The following is an 18213-nucleotide window of genomic DNA, read 5'->3' as shown; positions in this document are numbered from 1 at the left end:
AATAATCCTATAAAAAATGGAGTACAAATCTAAACTAAATTCTTAATGGAGGAATTTCAGATGGCTGAGAAAGACTTAAAGCAATGTTCAACATCATTAAATACCAGAGAAATGCAAATAAAAACTTCTTTGGGGTTTCATTTTACAGCTGACAGAATGGCTATTATCAATAACAACTCATGATGGTGAGGATGTGGAGAAAGGGGAATACTCCTTCATTGCCGATGGAAGTGCAAACTTTTACAGTCACTAGAAGATCAATATGGCAGGCTTCTAAAAAATTGAGAAAAGACCTACTTCAAGACTCTGCTATAGCACTCCTGGGAATATATACCCAAAGAATGTTCCATTCTACCACAAGACACTTACTTAGCTTGCTTAGTGCCTTTATTCACAATATCTAGAAACTAGAAAAAATTAGAAGTTCCTCAACTGAATAAAGGATAAAGGAAATGTGATACATTTACACAATAGAATATTACTTAGCTATTAAAAATGACATCATACAATTTGAAGGCAAGTTGATAGAACTAGACAAAAGTCATTCTGAATGAGGCAGCCCTGACCCAGAAAGATAAACATGATATGCACTCACTTATAAATGGATATTATCTGTCAAGGAAATTCACACTGCAATCCCCAGACTCAGAGAGGCTTAATAACAAGGGGGTATTCATGGGTCTTCCTGGAAAGGGGAGATACATTTTGGGTGTGTCCTGGTGGCAGATACGGATGGGAAGAGGAGGGTCCAGATTAATGAGAGGACAGAGGGGGAGAGTACTTGGAGAGATGACTGGAATAGGGGGTTATATGATAACCTATTATTGTGGAAACTTCCTAGAACCTTTGAGGGTTAGTCTAGTAAGGACTCTTTGTAATGGAGGATACAGAGCCTGAACTGGCCATCTTAGGTAACCAGCGAAGCTCCCATTGGTGTGATTAGAACACCCATCCAGCTGCAACACCTTCAACCTACACCTGTTCTACCAGAAAGATGTGCTGGGGGCAGTTCTGGCTCAGAGCTTGTGAGAATGGCCAACCAATAACTGGTCCAATTTGAGGTCCAAGCCAGGCTAAGGAGTCCATGCCTTACAATGCCAGACACAGGAAGCTGAATGAGTCAGAGACCTAGTGTCAAATACACCTGGCCAAAACAAACAAACAAACAAACAAACAAACAAACAAACACACACACAGTCAGTGGAATGATTCCTAATGATATTCTTCTGTATTATTAAATTGGTACCAAGCCCTATTGTCAGAGAGGCTTCCTCAGGCAGCTCATGGGAGCAGATGCAAAGATTCATAGCCAAGCATTAGGCAGAGCTCAGGGAACCACATTGACAAGGAGGAGGTGGAGGAAAGATTGTAGGATCTAGAAGGGTTGAGGATACCAGGAAAACATGGCCCACAGTATCAAGTAAGCATCATTCATAGGGGCTCACAGAGACTGAAGCAGCACTAATGAAACCTGCATGGGTTTGAACTAGGTCCTCTGCATACATGCTGTAGTTGTTTAGCTTGGTGAGTTGTGGCACTCCTAACAGACTCTTTTTGACTGCTCTTTGGACCATTTCCCTCCTGTTCAGTCCCCCAGTCCATCCTTGATATGTGTCTTATCACATCTTGTTATGTAATGTTCAGTTGATATCCTTCAGTGGCCTGCTCTTTTCTGAAGGTAGGATAGCTGGGGGGGGGACTGGGCAGAAGTCTAGGGAAGAGATGCTGTGGTTGGGTCATATTGTATGAAAGAATAAATACAATATAAAACAAAATAATAATCATTTGGTTTTGAACTGGGAAATATAACAATTAAAAATGTTATGAATAAGAGGAAGAGTTTGAGGTGGGGAGGGATGGGCTGGAGTAATGTAGGGACAAAGCTCATGTATGAAGCTATCAAAATAAGATGGTAGAAGAAACAGGATAGGAGAGAGATTGGAGTTTTCGGAAGGCTGGTGGAAGGAGGGCTTTGTTTAGCTTACAGTGAACGTTGTAAAACTAACCTGGTTTTTCAAGTCCTTGTTGCTGTATCTCCTCAAAAACTGGTGGCTCAAAGGATACTTCTTCTGAAAAAAAAAAAAGGAGACAACTTTCATTTGTCATCGTATGAAATCCATGATCTGGAGAGAGTGGGGATTGGAGACTTGGAGACAGCACAAGTTTAGTCAATGAGTACCAGAACTTTATATCCAGATTATGCAATGAGAATGTTAAGGAGACACTGGGCATATTAAATGAAAGTGCATCAGCTTCTGACCTTGTCACTGTGTTTATTTTCTGGCAAGGGAATTCCAACAGAGCAAAGGCTGCATTCATATGTTGCTTAGCAAGGGACACTCATTTGGCGAAATCCATCATTAGGTTGTTTTGTGGCATCTTGGATACCACAGACTATTCTCACATGAGTCTTAGAGGTGTAAGCCAATCATGTAACATGGCCTCTTGATATAATCAAGAGATGTTAGCTCCATGTGAGACATTAAGGCTGATTCTAATAAAACATGGAGTCAGGCAAGCCTAGGAGACAGGATAGTACCCTGAGAACCTTGTTTACATTTGTAATGTAATGATGTACTTGGCAGGCTAGTTCTCTTCTGTTACATGAGCATATTGTTTAAATTTACTGTTCTCCACACAATGCACCTTACAACCTCAGAAACCTCTGACCCCTACCTATATTACCTTATGCAATGTCACATATGAAGAAGAAGTTTCCCTATCATTGATAATAATCAAATTTATAGAGCTTCTATTCAAGTGTATTTCTAGCATATCTGGGTATAAAGAAAGAAAGGCTAATTTAGCCTGAAGTTGTTTTGGGTTCATAAGTAAAAAGGTAAACTTTCTTCTCTTGTAAGCTTTCAGGGAGAATTCCCTATTTACAATCTTATGCCTATGTATAATTGGGCATGTATACAATTAAAATCAGATATCACTCTGAGTGCACACACACACACATCCCTTTTTAAGTAGAATGTATACCAAGTACCATGGTACTGTACATAACTATATATTCTATACTTTAATTCTACTAGCAGTATGATGGGGTAATTTTGGCATAAGTAAACTTAATAAATGAGGTACACTTTCACTGATATGTTAACATATCTCTGAAATCATATGAGAGTAATTTTCAGTCCCATCATAACCTTACAGGACCACCATCATATGTGTTCCATTATTACACAGAACACAATGTTCCATAAGGTCACTCCTAAAAGCATTAGTAAGCCTTGTGGAGAGATTCCCCAGAGTCTGAAATGAATAACCACAGGAATAGGATAGTGTCGCAATGAAAGAAGGGTTTGGAGCTAAACATTTGGTTGTGAATAGGTGCGTTATAGAGCTGGAGGGAAGGCTCAGTGGGTAGAACCTTGGTTGTCCGTGTGGTAGAGTCTCGCCTTAGAGATCCAGAAACCTATAGAAAGCTGGACAGTGTAGTGAACATCTGTAACCTCAGTGATCCTATGGTAAGATGGGAGGCAGAGACAGGAGAATCTCTGGGAGTTGATGAATCACCTATCCTGGAGCACAGCAGCAAAAAACAAAAGGTCCTGCCTCTCTCACAAGGTAGAAGGAAAGGATGAATACCTGTTGCTGTCCTCTTATCTTCATATGCGGGCTGTGTTGTGCACAATCCTGAACTCACAAGAACACAGATACACACACACACACACACACAGATTAGAAAGCTAAAAAGGGGAGAATGTAGAGAAGTTTTAGAAAAATGTCCAGGAGGTAATTGTCTACAAACACCCGAAATGCATGATTCCTTGATGAAAGCATTAATCAGCAAGATTTCAGGAGGTAACTGGCTAGGTAGGAACCAGCTGACAGTTACCTGAGACAGCACAGTGTGCTTAGAAAATGGACAGTTGGCAATCAAGTCTGAAGTTGAGGCTCTCTGGAATGTGATAAGTGGAAACACTGGTCACATGCAAGTGATAGAGCTGGGGTAACACTCTCCTAGAAACTGAATATAAGTTTTTTAAAGAGGTTGTGGAGATGAGTTAGTGGATAAGCATTTTTTTTTTAAAGATTTATTTATTATGTATAGTGGTTTGCCTACATGTACACCTGCACGCCAGAAGAGGGCACCAGATCTCATTATAGATGGTTGTGAGCCACCATGTGGTTGCTGGGAATTGAACTCAGGGCCTTTAGAAGAGCAGCCAGTGCTCTTAACCTCTGAGCCATCTCTCCAGCCCAAGCATTCTTGTTGTGCAAACCTGAAGAACAAAGTTCAAACCCCCCCCCCCAGCACCCATGTAAAAACCCGGGCTTGTCTATGAACACTTGTCATCTCAGTGTAGGCAGAGACAAGAGGGCTAGTGTGGCTTGCCAGTTCATAGATGCCTAGCTCAGAGTCAGTAATAGATATAGACAGAGTGCCCTCTGCCTTCCTCTGATTTCTGTGTGCATGGGTGTACACACACGTGGAACCACACATGGGAGTGCCTATCCTTGGAAGTAAAATAAAATTAAACAAATGATCAGGGAAAGGAACCAGGCAGAGAAAGGGAGGTAACTCTATGATCTCAGATGTGAGACCTAAAAGAGCCAAACTGAAACCACGCATGGGCGGGTACATGATTGTAATTACAGAACTTGTGAGGCAGATGTAGGAGGATTTCATGTTTGAAGAAGCCACTCTGGTTTATACAGAAAGACTTAAAGGAAAAACACATACCTATTTCATAAATAAGTTCTTGGGTTCCAATGTGGGTGGTGATGGATGGTTCAATCTGAATATAACCATCACAAAAGGTTATTTGTTTATCAAACCACCACAGCATTGTGCACCTTGAGTAAACTTAAACTTCCTTAACTAAATATTTTGAACAAACCTATAATCTTGTCATGGTTTACTCAGAATGTTTAGTTTTCCATTTGCCTTAAGCAGGTACAATTCTTTAAAACCTTGTCAAGTTTCAGATCTGGTATACCATCAAATAATGTCATAAGATCCACTAACACATGCATAGAAGTAGTTGGATGGTCTGGGCTTAGGCACAAATGGCCATGGGAACATCTGAAATATTTTTCAGGTTACTGCTCCTTCGAGCTGAAGTCGTATTTTATAGTACACTGGCAATGTCAAGGAGAGGATACTGGAAAAAGTTGATACCCTGGATCCTTGTGACAGTTAATGTTGTCAACTCAACGCTGAGGAGAGAAACCTCCAGGCATATCTGTGAGAATTGTATAGATTATCATTAGTTGATCTATCATGTCATGTTTCCCTGGACTGAATAAGATGGAGAAGATAAACTGAGCTCTGGCATACATGCATTAATTCATTGCTCTCTTCGTGTTCTTTTGACTTTATTTAAGTGTATATTTGTATTTGTGAGAGTGTGTGTCACATGTGTTCCGGTACTCCAGGAGTCTAGAAGAGGGTGTGGGATTCTTGGGAACTGCCTCCTGTGGGTGCTGTGGAAACCCAACTGAGGTTCTCTGAAAGAGCAGTCGCTCTTAAGCACTGTGTAATTGCCCCACTAGCTATTGTTTGATCTTGACTGTGAGTATAATATGAGCACTTCTCTCAGGTTTCTGACTTTATAACTTTTCTGCAGCAAAGGAAAAAGGCCAAGTAGCATATAATGGCAAACCTATCAGAATTACACCTGACTTCTCAGCAGAGATCATAAGCCATAGGGCCTTGGAAGAGGTCCTGCAAACCCTAAGAGACCACAGATGCCAGTCCAGACTACCATACACAGTGACACTTTCAATAGCCACAAATGGAGAAAATAAGATATTTCATAACAAAAACAAATTCAAACAGTATCCATCCACAAATCCTGCCCTACAGAAGTTACTAGAAGGAAAACTCCAAAGTGACTAACTACAACCAGGATAACACAGGAAATAGATAACTTCACTGTAGCAAAACATAACCAGGCAAACACTCTACCACTACTGACATCAAAATCAAGAGACTTAGCAGTCACTGGTTATGAATATCTCTCAAGATCAATGTCTTCACCTCTCCAATAAGAAGACACAGACTAACAGAATGCATGCATAAACATGACCCAACATTTTGCTGCATACAAGAAATACATCTCAGCCACAATTATAAACATTACCTCAGGGTAAAGGCTAGAAAAAGGTATTCCAAGCAAACAGATTCAAGAAGAAAGCTAGTGTAGCCATTCTAATATCTAATAAAGTATACTTTTAACCAAAATTAATCAAAAGAGATGAGAAAGAACACTTCATACACAAAAGAAAATTCAACAAAGATGACATAACAATTCTGAACATATACACATGTAATACAAGGCACCTACATTTGTAAAAGAAACATTAATAAAGCTAAAGCCACACATTGATCTCCACACATTAATAGTGGGAGAATTCAACACTCCACTTTCTTTTTTTTAATTTTATTTTTTAAAAATATTTTTTATTAATTTATTCATATTACATCTCAATTGTTATCCCATCCCTTGTATCCTCCCACTACTCCCTTCCTCCCATTTCCCCCTTACTCCCCTCCCCTATGACTATGACTGAGGGGACCTCCTCCCCCTGTATATGCTCATAGGGTATCAAGTCTCTTTTTGGTAGCATGCCATCCTTCCTCTGAGTGCCACCAGGTCTCCCCATCCAGGGGACGTGGTCAAATATGGGGCACCAGAGTTTGCAACACTTCACTTTCACCAAAGGATAGGTCAATGAAACAGAAGCTAAACCAAAAATTAATGACACTAACCAATTTCATGAGTCAAATGGATCTAACATATATCTACAGAACTTTTCACCTAAACACAAAAGATTATACTTTCTTCTCAGCACCTCATGAAACCTCCAAAATTGACCAAATAGTAGGTCATAAAACAAGCCTCAACAAATACAAGAAGACTGAAATAATACCTTGTATTCTATCAGACTACCATGGACTAAAGCTGGACTTCAATGACATCAGAAATAACTAAAAGCCTACACACACATGGAAACTGAAAAACACTCTACTCAATGACAACTGGGCCAGGAAGGAAATAAAGAAATTAAGGACATTCTAAAATTCAATGAAATTGATGGCACAACATACTCAAATATATGGGACACATTGAAAGCAGTGCTAAGAAGAAAGTTCATAGCACTAGGTGCCTTCATAAAGAGATTGAAAACATCTCATATAGACAACTTAATGACACATCTGGAAGCCCTAGGGAAAAAAAGAATCAGAAACACCCAAGAGGAGTAGGTGGCCGGCTGGAAATAACCAAACTCAGGGCTGAAATCAATAAATTAGAAACAAAGAATCAATGAAACCAAGAGCTGGTTCTTTGAGACAATCAACAAGATAGATAAACCATTAGCCAAACTAACTAAAAGGCAGAGAGATACTATCTAAACTGACAAAATGAGAAATGAAAATGGAGACATAACAACACACACTGAAGAAATACAAAATATCATTGCATTTTACTTCACAAGCTTATACACCACAAAATTGGAAAATCTAAAGGTAATGGCCAAGGTTCTTGCTGGATTTCACTTGCCAAAGTAGAATCAAGATCAGATAAACAAATAAAATAGTGATATTTCTCCTACAGAAATAGAAACAGTCAAGTCTCCCACTCAAAATAAGCCCAGGGCCAGCTGGTTTCAGCGCAGAATTCTACCAGACCTTCAAAAAAGACCTAATACCAATACTCTTCAAAATACTCCACAAAATAGAAATGGATGGTGAATGTAACATTTATATAATTCCTGATTTTCTCATGGTTATTCCTGCTGTATGTAGTTTATTTTACTCATCTGTAATAATATAAATGTATATATTAAAATATCCATAATAAAAAAGTTTAAAAAACGGAAATGTATGGAACATTACCAAACTCATTCTTTGAGACCTAAGTCTCACAAAAACCCAAGAAGGAATTACAGATCAATTTCTCTTATGAACATTGATGCAAAAGTACTCAAAATACTCACAAACCAAATCCAATAGCATTTTTAGCAAATGGTGCTGATATAACTGGATGTCTATATGCAAGTAGGTCCATATTTATCGCCATGCACAAAACTCAAGTCCAAGTGGATTAAAGACCTCAACATAAAACCAGACACACTAAATCTGTTAGAAGAAAAAGTAGGGAAGAAACTTGAACTCATTGCCACAGGAGACAGCTTCCTGACCAGAACACCAAGAGCCCAGGCTCTAAGGTCAACAATTAACAAATGGAACCTCAGGAGGCAGAGAAGCTTCTGTGAGGCAGAAGACACTGTGAACAGATCAAAGAACCTGAGAAAAGTTCTTCACCATCCCTCCATCTGACAAAGGGATAATAACCAAAATATATAAAAAGCTCAAGAAATTAAACACCACCAAACCAAATAACCCAATTAAGAAATGGGTTTCAATGCACAAAACTCAAGTCCAAGTGGATTAAAGAAGTGGGGAAGAGCCTGGGACACATAGGCACAGAAAACAACTTCCTGAACAGAACACCAACAGTCCAGGCCTTAATGTCAACAATTAATAAATGGGACCTCATGAGGCTGAGAAGCTTCTGTAAGGCAGGAGACACTGTCAGTAGAACTAAGCGACAACCTACAGAATGGGAAAAGATCTTCACCAACCCTTCATCTGACAAAAGTTTAATATCCAAAATATATAAAGAACTCAAGAAATTAAACACCACAAAACAAACAACCCAATTGCGAAATGGGGCTTGGAACTTAACAGAGAATTCTCAACAGAGGAATATCAAATGGCCAAGAAACACTTAAAAGAAATGCTCGTCTTCATTAGTCATCAGAGAAATCCAAATTAAAACGACACTGAGATTCCATCTTACACCCATCAGAATGGCTAAGATCAAAAACTCAAATGACACCCCATGTTGGCGAGGATGTGGAGAGAGAGGAACACTCCTTCACTGTTGGTGGGAATGCAAACTAGTACAACCACTTTGGAAAGCTATCTGACGCTTTCTCAGAAAAATGGGAATAGGGCTTCCTCAAGACCCAGCTATCCCACTCCTTGGAATATACCCAGAAAATGCCCTACCACACAACAGGGACATATGCTCAACCATGTTCATAGCTGCTTTATACATAATAGCCAGAACATGGAAACAGCCTAAGTGTCCCTCAGTAGAAGAATGGACTAAGAAACTGTGGTTCATTTACACTATGGAATGCTACTCAGCTATTAAAAACAAGGAATTCCCGAAATTTGTGGATAAACGGATTGATCTAGAAATTATCATAATGAGTGAGTTCACCCAGAAGCAAAAAGAAACAAACGGTATATACTCACTTATACCAAAACACTAGTCCGAGGGATATGTACCATGAAAAACTTTACTTACCAAGAAAGTGGGTCAGAGGAGAGGATATCTGATTGAGACTTTAGGCAAGAGTAGCATGGAAGAATAGGGAAATAGTAGGACCCACAGGGTCCTGGAAACCTACAAGAACTTTATGACAGGCAGATCTGGGTCCTGGGGTCCTCCTCAAACTAAGGCACCAGCGAAGGAGAATATGGGCATTAAACTTCAAACCCCTACCAAGCCGATGAATGTGATATTCTCCACGGTTGAGTGGAGAGTGAGATCTGACTCTCACATGAACCCTGGTGCCCCTTTTCTGACCATGTCCCCTGGACGGGGAGGCCTGGCAGTCCTCAGAAGAAGGATAGCAAGTTACCGAGAAGAGACTCGATATTCTAAGAGCATATATAGGGGGAGGAGTTCTCCTTCAATCACAGACATAGGGGAGGGGAATGGGGGGAAGCGGGGGGAAGGGAGGAATGGGGGGATACAAGGGATGGGCTAACAACTGATACGTAATATGAATAAATTAATAATAAGAAAGGAAAAAAAAAAGACAGTGGCACTATGGATGCAACATTAATATAATTCCTGATGGTTTTGTGATTCTTCTTGCTGTATGTAGTTTATTTTATATATGTGTAATAATATAAATGTATGTGTAAAAAATAAAAAATATTATTAAAAAGAAAAAAAAAAAAAAGAAATGGGTTTTCATCAGAATAGCTAAAACAATCTTGTACAATAAAAGATCATCTGGAGGAATCTCCATACTTGATCTGAAACTGTATTATAAAGCGATAGTAATTAAAACAGCATGGTACTGGTACAGCAACAGGCTGGTTGATCAGTGAAATCGAATCAAAGACCCAGATACAAATCCACACACATATGGTCACTTGATTTTTGACAAAGAAGCCAAATCCATTCAATGGAAAAACGATAGCATCTTCAACAAATGGTGCTGGTCTAATTGGATGTCTATGTGTAAAAAAATGCAATTGGACCCATATTTGTCACCTTGCACAAAACTCAAATCCAAGTGGATTAAAGACCTCAACATAAAACCAGAGACACTAAGTCACTTAGAAGAAAAAGTGGGGAAGAGCCTGGAACATATTGGCACAGGAGACAACTTTCCTGAACAGAACACCAACAGCCCAGGCCTTAATTTCAACAATTAATAAATGGGACCTCATGAGGGTGAGAAGCTTCTGTAAGGCAGGAGACACTGTCAAGAGAACAAAGCGACAGCCTACAGACTGGGAAAAGCTCTTCACCAACTCTACATCGGACAAAGGTCTAATATCCAAAATATATAAAGAACTCAAGAAATTAAACACCCACCAAACCAAATAACCCAATTGAGAAATGGGGCTTGGAACTTAACAGAGAATTCTCAACAGAGGAATATCAAATGGCCAAGAAACACTTAAAGAAATGCTTGTCTTCGTTAGTCATCAGAGAAATGCAAATCAAAACAACTCTGAGATTCTGTCTTACACCCATCAGAATAGCTAAGATAAAAAATTCAAGTGACACCACATGGTGGTGAAGATGTAAAGAAAGAGGAACACTCCTTCATTGCTGATGGGAATGCAAACTAGTACAGCCACTTTGGAAATCTACTTGGCACTATCTCAGAAAACTGGGAATAGGGCTCCCTCAAGACCCAGCTATTCCACTCCTTGGAATATACCCAGGAGATGCTTCAGCACACAACAAGAAAATTTGCTCAACCATGTTCATAGCAGCCTTATTCATAATAGCCAGAACATGGAAATAGCCTAAGTGTCCCTCCTCAGTAGAAGAATGGACTAAGAAACTGTGGTACATGCACACTATGGAATACTACTCAGCTATTAAAAACAAGGATTTCCCAAAATTTGTGGACAAATGGATTGAGCTAGAAATGATCATAATGAGTGAGTTAACCTAGAAGCAGAAAAATTAAAATGGTATCTACTCACTTATATCTGCATACTAGCCCAAGGGGCATGTCCCACGAAAGCCTTCACTTACCAGGAAACTGGGACAGAGGGGAGGACATCATATTGGGACTCTAGATGAGAGAAGCATGGGAGAATAGCAAAGTAGAAGGACCCAGAGGGTCCAAGAAACCTACAAGAAGATTATGATAGGCAGATTTGGGCCCAGGAATCCCACTCAAATATGGCATCAACCAAAGACAATACAGGCTATAAACTTCAAACCCCTACCCCGAACTAGCCAATGGATAGGACAGTCTCCACAGTTGAGTGGAGAGTGGGGTCTTAATTTCACACAAATCTGGTGCCTCATATTTGACCATGTCCCCTGGAGGGGGAGACCTGGTTGCACTCAGAGGAAGGATAGCGGGTTACCAAGAAGAGACTTGATACTCTATGAGCATATACAGGGGGAGGAAGTCCCCCTCAGGCACAGTCATAGGGAAGGGGAGTAAGGGGAAAATGGGAGGGAGAGAGGAATGGGAGGATACAAGGGATGGGATAACAATTGAGATGTAACAAGAATAAATTAATAATAAAAAAAAGAAATGGGTTTCAGAGCTTTATCCAATGGTTGAGAAACAAACAAATGCTCAACGTCCTTAGTCATCAGAAATTCAAATCAAAAAGACTCTGAGATTCCATCTTACACCTATCAATGGCTAAAATAAAAAACTCAAGAGACAGCACATGCTGGTGAGGATGTGAAGAAAGAGAAGTACCCCTTTGTTGCTGGTGGGAGTGAAAACTTGTACAACCTCTTTGGAAATCAACTTGGCAATTTCTCAGAAAATTGGGAATAGGGCTACCTCAAGACCTAGATATTCCATTCCCTGGCATATACCTGAAAGATGCTCCACCACACAAGAAGGACAGTTGCTCAGCTATGTTCATAGTAGCCTCATTCATAATCGCCAGAACCTGGAAACAACCTAGATGTTCCTCAGTTGAAGAATGGATAAAGAATCTGTGGTGCATTCACACTAAGGAATACTACTCAGCTATTAAAAAACAACGAAATTTTGAAAATTTCAGACAAATGGATGGAACTAGAAAGGATCATCCTGAGTGAGTTAACACAGACCCAAAAAAATACACATGGTATATACTCACTTATAATTGGAGACTAGCTCAACATAGATGTCCTCTGAAAGTCATCAGTCAGTAGGGAATTGGGACAGATGCTGGGACTTGTTATTGGGACTCCAGGTGAGAGAGGTATGGGAGAATGGGGAGGTAGAAGGACCAAGAGGGTCCAGAAACCCTACAAAAAGACCATCAAGGTTGGTGGATTTGGAACCAGAGGGCCTGCACAAACTACTGTACCAACCAAGGACAAGGCATGCAGTAAACCTAGACCCCTTATTCAGCTCTGGCCAATGGACAGGTCATTCTCCACAGTTGTGAGAGACTGGGGACTGACTCTTACATGAACTCTTGTGTTTCCTATTTGACCACTTCCCCTAGGTGGGGAGGCCTGGTGGCACTCAGAGGAAGGGTAAGCAAACTACCAGGATGAGCCCTGATAGGCTGTGAGCATATGATAGGGGAGGAGGTCCCCTTATGTCACAGGTCTAGGGACGGGAATAGGGTGAAAGAGGGAGGGAGGGGGATAGGAAAGATACTAGTGAGGGGATAACAATTGGATGTAACCTGAATAAATTATTTAAATAAAAAAAGGGAAAAAAGAACTTAAGTGTCCTTTGAATGATGCTTAGCCCTAAATGGAACATCCACATCTCCTCTTCCAAGGCCCAAAGGAACACTGCGGAAGAAGATGGAAAGAATGTAAGAGCCTGAGTGGAAAAGAAGAGGGATGAGGGATAAGAGGAAGGGGGAGTTAAATGGAATGCTGCACTTCAGGCATGATAAGGTTGTTGTACTTTCAAACTCTTAGCATCTGTGGTTACCTGTATGAGATGGGCCAATCACCATTGCATCATGGAGGGAAGCAATATTTTCTTCAGTGATGTAGGATGTATCCACTGGTAAGGTGCCCAGTGTTCCCGTAAATAGGCCCTGAGCTATGCTCCTTCAAGTGATGCTAGTTAACCATTGTTAACAAACCAATGAAGACACAGCCCTCCAAGGATACCCATGCCCCTCCCCCCATGGATGGCCTAAACCCATTCACATATAATAAGTTGACTCAAAGAGTTTTAGTAAAACGATTGAATGAAGTTTGGAGTGAAAAATGGAGGGTGTATAAACTGCAGGGTATGGGATATGGGTGGATACAATCAAATTGCATTATTTATAATACAATAGATTATATATAATGCATATATATATACAGTGTATATATACCCTTATACATACATACACACAATTTTCTTTTTTCTTTCTTTTTTTAAAAAATATTTATTTATTATGTATACAGAGCTCATTATAGATGGTTGTGAGCCAACATGTGGTTGCTGGGATTTGAACTCATGACCTTTGGAAGAGCAGTCAGTGCTCCTAACCTCTGAGCCATCTCTCCAGCCCACATACACACAAATTTCAAAGAGGAAGAATGAAGAAAGAAAAAGAAAAAACCTAACCCCCAGCCTATCTCCCTAGAGAAGGGACAGATTACTTTCCCCCACTCTCATTTGCACCAGCTGACTCCTATTTAGCTAGTATCTTCTTGCTGGAGTTTATAACATCATGACCCAGTGATTGTTGTGGGGGCAGGCCCTACATTATGGCCTATCTTTGCATCTTCTTTGCCATTTAACACAGACTTCTGTATTTTTAAAACGAAACCCTCAGGTCTCAAATCTCCCATGAATAAAAATTTATCCGCAAGGAACTTACTTGGTGGTGCAGCTTCCTCGGGTGCTTTCAACGCTGCTTCTGAAAAAGAAAGAGGTAGGAGAAATTCGCACCCTTTCAGAACCCAGACCCAAGAGGCAACAAGTTGCTTTGTGATTGCATTTGCGAGTTGCCCCACAGGAGGGAGCTCTTGTCTGGTGCTGAGATCATGGGCTGCAGAGGGATGTGTGTGTGTGTGTGTGTGTGTGTGTGTGTGTGTTTGTGGTTTGAATGATAATGGGCCCCATTGATTCAATGTATTTGAATGTTTGGTTACCAGTTGGCGGACTGTTTTGGAAGAATTAGGTGTTGTCTTTATGGAGGAGGCTATGTCTCTGGGGGTGGTGGGCTTTGAGGTTCCAAAAGCAGGCATTAGGCTCAGTCTTGCTCTTTCTCTGCCTCCATCTTCCAGATAAGCTACAAGTTCTCAGCTTCCATATCTAGGTGAAACTAAAAGCTAATGTTTTACTAACCCCAATTATACATCCTGGATGTTAGTGTTTCTAAAGTTTTAGGACATCTCCAAGAATAAGCATAAAAGAAAATGGTCTCAATTTCAGATTTTTGTTTCATTGTGGATACAGTCTACAGTCATGTCAACAGTCATTTGAAAGTTACAAGTTGAGGGAGGTACTGTGCAGCTGAGGCGTATGGGAGTTGGATCTAGCACGTGGGAACCAGAGATGGTGCTAAAGATGCTAGAACAAATTCATAGGATGTTCTCATTTTTGCTATTAGTGCTGCAGACCTAAAGGATTGTAGAAGTATCAACTTGTGTGAGTATTGAGTATATGAATATGTATGTATGCAAATATTTGCATACTACTTGGTGAAAGAAATCTAAGTTTGGATTAAAGCAAACAGAAAGTACATTTTAACTTATCATTCATGATATCTAAAGAGTGAGGTCATGGGCTAGATAGATGACTCAGCAATTAAGAGCACATACAATTTTCCAGGGGACCTGAATTTGGCTCCCAGCACATTGGGCACCTTATTACTGCCTGTAACTTGAGGTTAAAGGGATCTGAAACCCCCTTGCCTCTGCAGATACTTGCACACACATGCCACACACACACACACACACACACACACACACACACCCCGTAAAACTGAGTCTTGAAAAAATAGGATCATAAATAAATTATACATAAGCAGCTTTAGTTTAAAGAGACTGTGAGAAACGGTTCTTTGTAGACGTTACCCAAACTCAAAGAAGTTGTAGCATTTGTGCTCTGAATATGACATTTCTGCAAACCTCAATGCTTTTTCTGCATTTTTTCAGTAAATGTTTTTTATTTATTAACATTAAATTTTTTCAGGATAAAAAAGTTATTTACTTATTATTATGTATACAGCACTCTGCCTGCATGTACACCTGTATGCCAGAAGAGGGCATCAGATCACCTTATAGATGGTTGTGAGCCACAATGTGATTCTGGGAATTGAACTCAGGACCTCTAGGAAGAGCATTCAGTGCTTTTAACCTCTGAGCCATCTCTCAAGCCCTTGTTTGTTTTTTTAAAATTGTTTTTGTTTTTACAATTTAATTAATTTTTTACATATACATTTATATTATTAAACATATATAAAATAAACTACTATAGCAAGAAGAACCACAAAACAATCAGGAATTATATATATGTTACATTCATAATGTTTTGGCTATTTGTATTTGGCAGCCTTGGAGAAAACATCTTTCCTATCTTGGTGAGTCTAAAATTCTGAATGTAAATCAATATCACATCTCATCATTATCAACTTAAAACTTCTATCTAGACCCAAAAACATCTTAACCCCTAGACAATCAACCTTAAGATGGGGTCTAGAACTAAACGGAGAATTCTCAACAGGGGAATATCAAATGGCTGAGAAATACTTAAAGAAATGCTCAACATCCCTCGTTATTATGGAAATGTAACTCAAAATGACTCTGAGGTTCCATCTTACACCTATCCAAATGGCTAAGATAAAAAACTCAAAGTGATAGCACATGCTGGAGAGGACAGGGATAAAAGGTTAACACTCCTTTTTTGCTGGTGGGAGCTCAAACTTGCACAACCACTTTGGAAATCAATCTGGCACTTTCTCATGAAACTGGAAATAATTCTGCATTTTTCTTTCAAAAACGTTCTTTGTGTGTGAGATGGTGATGGAGAAAATGCATACATATAGGAAAGCAAGTGTGTGTGTTCCTATGTCTGTGTGGGCACGTGTGTGTGTGTGTGTGTGTGTGTGTGTGTGTGTGTGTGTGTGTAGCAAAAGTACAACATTGGTGTTGTGACTCAGGCACTATACAACTTGGTTTCTGGCACTATACACCTTGGTTTCTCAGGCAGAATCTTCCATTGGCCAAGGGCTCAGCAACAAGTGGGCTAGGCTGGCTAGCCGGAGATGCCCAGAGATCCTTCTATCTTCACCTCTCCAGTGTTGGGATTATGTGCATTTTATAATGCTTTGCTTTTTAAAAAAGCATGGGTTCTGATGATCAGACTTTGGTACTCAAGTTTTCACAGCAAGCACTTAACTCACTCTTTAGCCTTTCTACAACTCAGAATAATCCCATTGCCTCAGCCTTGCCTGCACTGGAATTATAGGTGCCATCCATTGTTTCTGACATTTCTACATATTCAAAGTCCTTAAGACAGTTCCTCTTTTCTAGGACACAGGGTGGGGTGTTTTCTGCTTACCGTCAAGTTGTTTCATCACTAATTCAGCTAGATCTGCACGGCTTATCTTCTCTAAGATCTGGACGAGAACTTTCTCTACCCAACCACTGGGGCAGTACTCCATGAGAATTTCTATTAGCTGACCTTCATTGGCCAGGTTCACTGTCACCTCAGGGATCTGTTTCAGCGTATCTGGCACAGAACACTTCTTTAATGCAATCTTGAACATGCACAACTGGTTTTTGTCCAGTTTTTTGAGGACATCCTTTAAACTGAAATCCAGCTGATCAGGATATTCCATCCTCACTCACGGGTGAGATATGAGCTTCCAGCTGTACAGAAATAGGAGAAAAAAATGGAAAGGGTCAGTGATTCAGCTTTTTACCTCTGATAGTGGCAACCTTTCTGCTGTGGCAGAGCTACTATCAGCACAGTCAGTTCTTCTCTTTTAAGTGTAAATTACCAATAGTGGCCAAGTTCACATGGGGTTTTCTTCCTTGGCTTGATTTAAGGGGTTAATCTGAGTGTCCAGGTCTCTGGAAATATGCAAGGCTCTCAACTCACATGAGCAATCAGCAATGCCATGTCTCCTGTACCTAGAAGACAACTTCCTGAAAAGAATGCCAATAGCTCAGGCTCTCCAACAACTAATAAATGGGATCTCATGAAACTGAAAAGCTCCTGTAAGTCAGGACACTATCAATGGGACAAAAGAGCAGCCTACAGACTGGGAAAAGATCTTTACCAAGTCTACATCTGAGAGAGGGCTAATATCCAAAATATTTAAAGAACTCAAGATGGGGTACAGAACTAAACTGACAATTCTCAATAAAGGAATATCAAAGGGCCGAGAAACACAAAATGCTCAACATTTCCAGTCATAAGGGGAAATGTGAATCAAAACGACTCTGAGATTACACCTTCTGAGAACTTACACCTATCAGAATGGCTGGTATCAAAATCTAAAGTGACAGCACATGTTGGTGAGGGTTTGGAGAAAGGAGAACACTCCTTCATTACTGGTGGGAGTGCAAACTTGTACAACCACTTCAGAAATCAATATCGTTCTGTCTCAGAAAATTGGAAATAGTTCTACTCCAAGATCTAGCTATACCACTCCTGGTCATATGCCCGAAAGATGCTCCACCATACAACAAGGATGTTTGCTCAACTATGTTCATAGCAGCCTTATTCATAATAGCCAGAATCTGGAAACAACCTAGATGTCCCTCAGCCGAAGAATGGATAAAGAAACGGTGGTACATTTACACTATGGAATACTACTCTTAGCTATTAAAAACAAGGAAATCTTGAAAATTTCAGGTCAATGGATGGAACTAGAAGTTATCCTTCTGAGTGTGGTAACTAGACCAGGAAAACACACATGGCTTATACTCACTTATGAGAGTATATAAGCCACATAGTATAGGGTAACCACACTACCAATACACAGGCATAAAGAAG

General features: G+C 40.0%; 1 protein-coding gene across 1 annotated transcript in view; it reads right to left on the bottom strand.

The window, feature by feature from the left end:
* Nlrp2 (NLR family pyrin domain containing 2) overlaps window positions 1–17050 on the bottom strand; it is a 46302-nt gene extending 29252 nt beyond the window's left edge. Inside the window, exons 1-3 of the mRNA XM_051161832.1 lie at window positions 16771–17050; window positions 14084–14122; window positions 2007–2069 (exon numbers count right to left, since the gene is read on the bottom strand). Of these exons, the coding sequence (XP_051017789.1) occupies window positions 2007–2069; window positions 14084–14122; window positions 16771–17050 (382 nt within the window). The remainder of the gene's footprint in view (window positions 1–2006; window positions 2070–14083; window positions 14123–16770) is intronic.
* Window positions 17051–18213: the final 1163 nt, after the last annotated feature.

Source organism: Acomys russatus, chromosome 19 (assembly GCF_903995435.1).
Source record: "Acomys russatus chromosome 19, mAcoRus1.1, whole genome shotgun sequence".
Classification (NCBI taxonomy): Eukaryota; Metazoa; Chordata; class Mammalia; order Rodentia; family Muridae; genus Acomys; species Acomys russatus.
The sequence above is the reverse complement of the archived record's forward strand: the minus strand, read 5'-3'. Positions and strand labels throughout refer to the sequence as shown.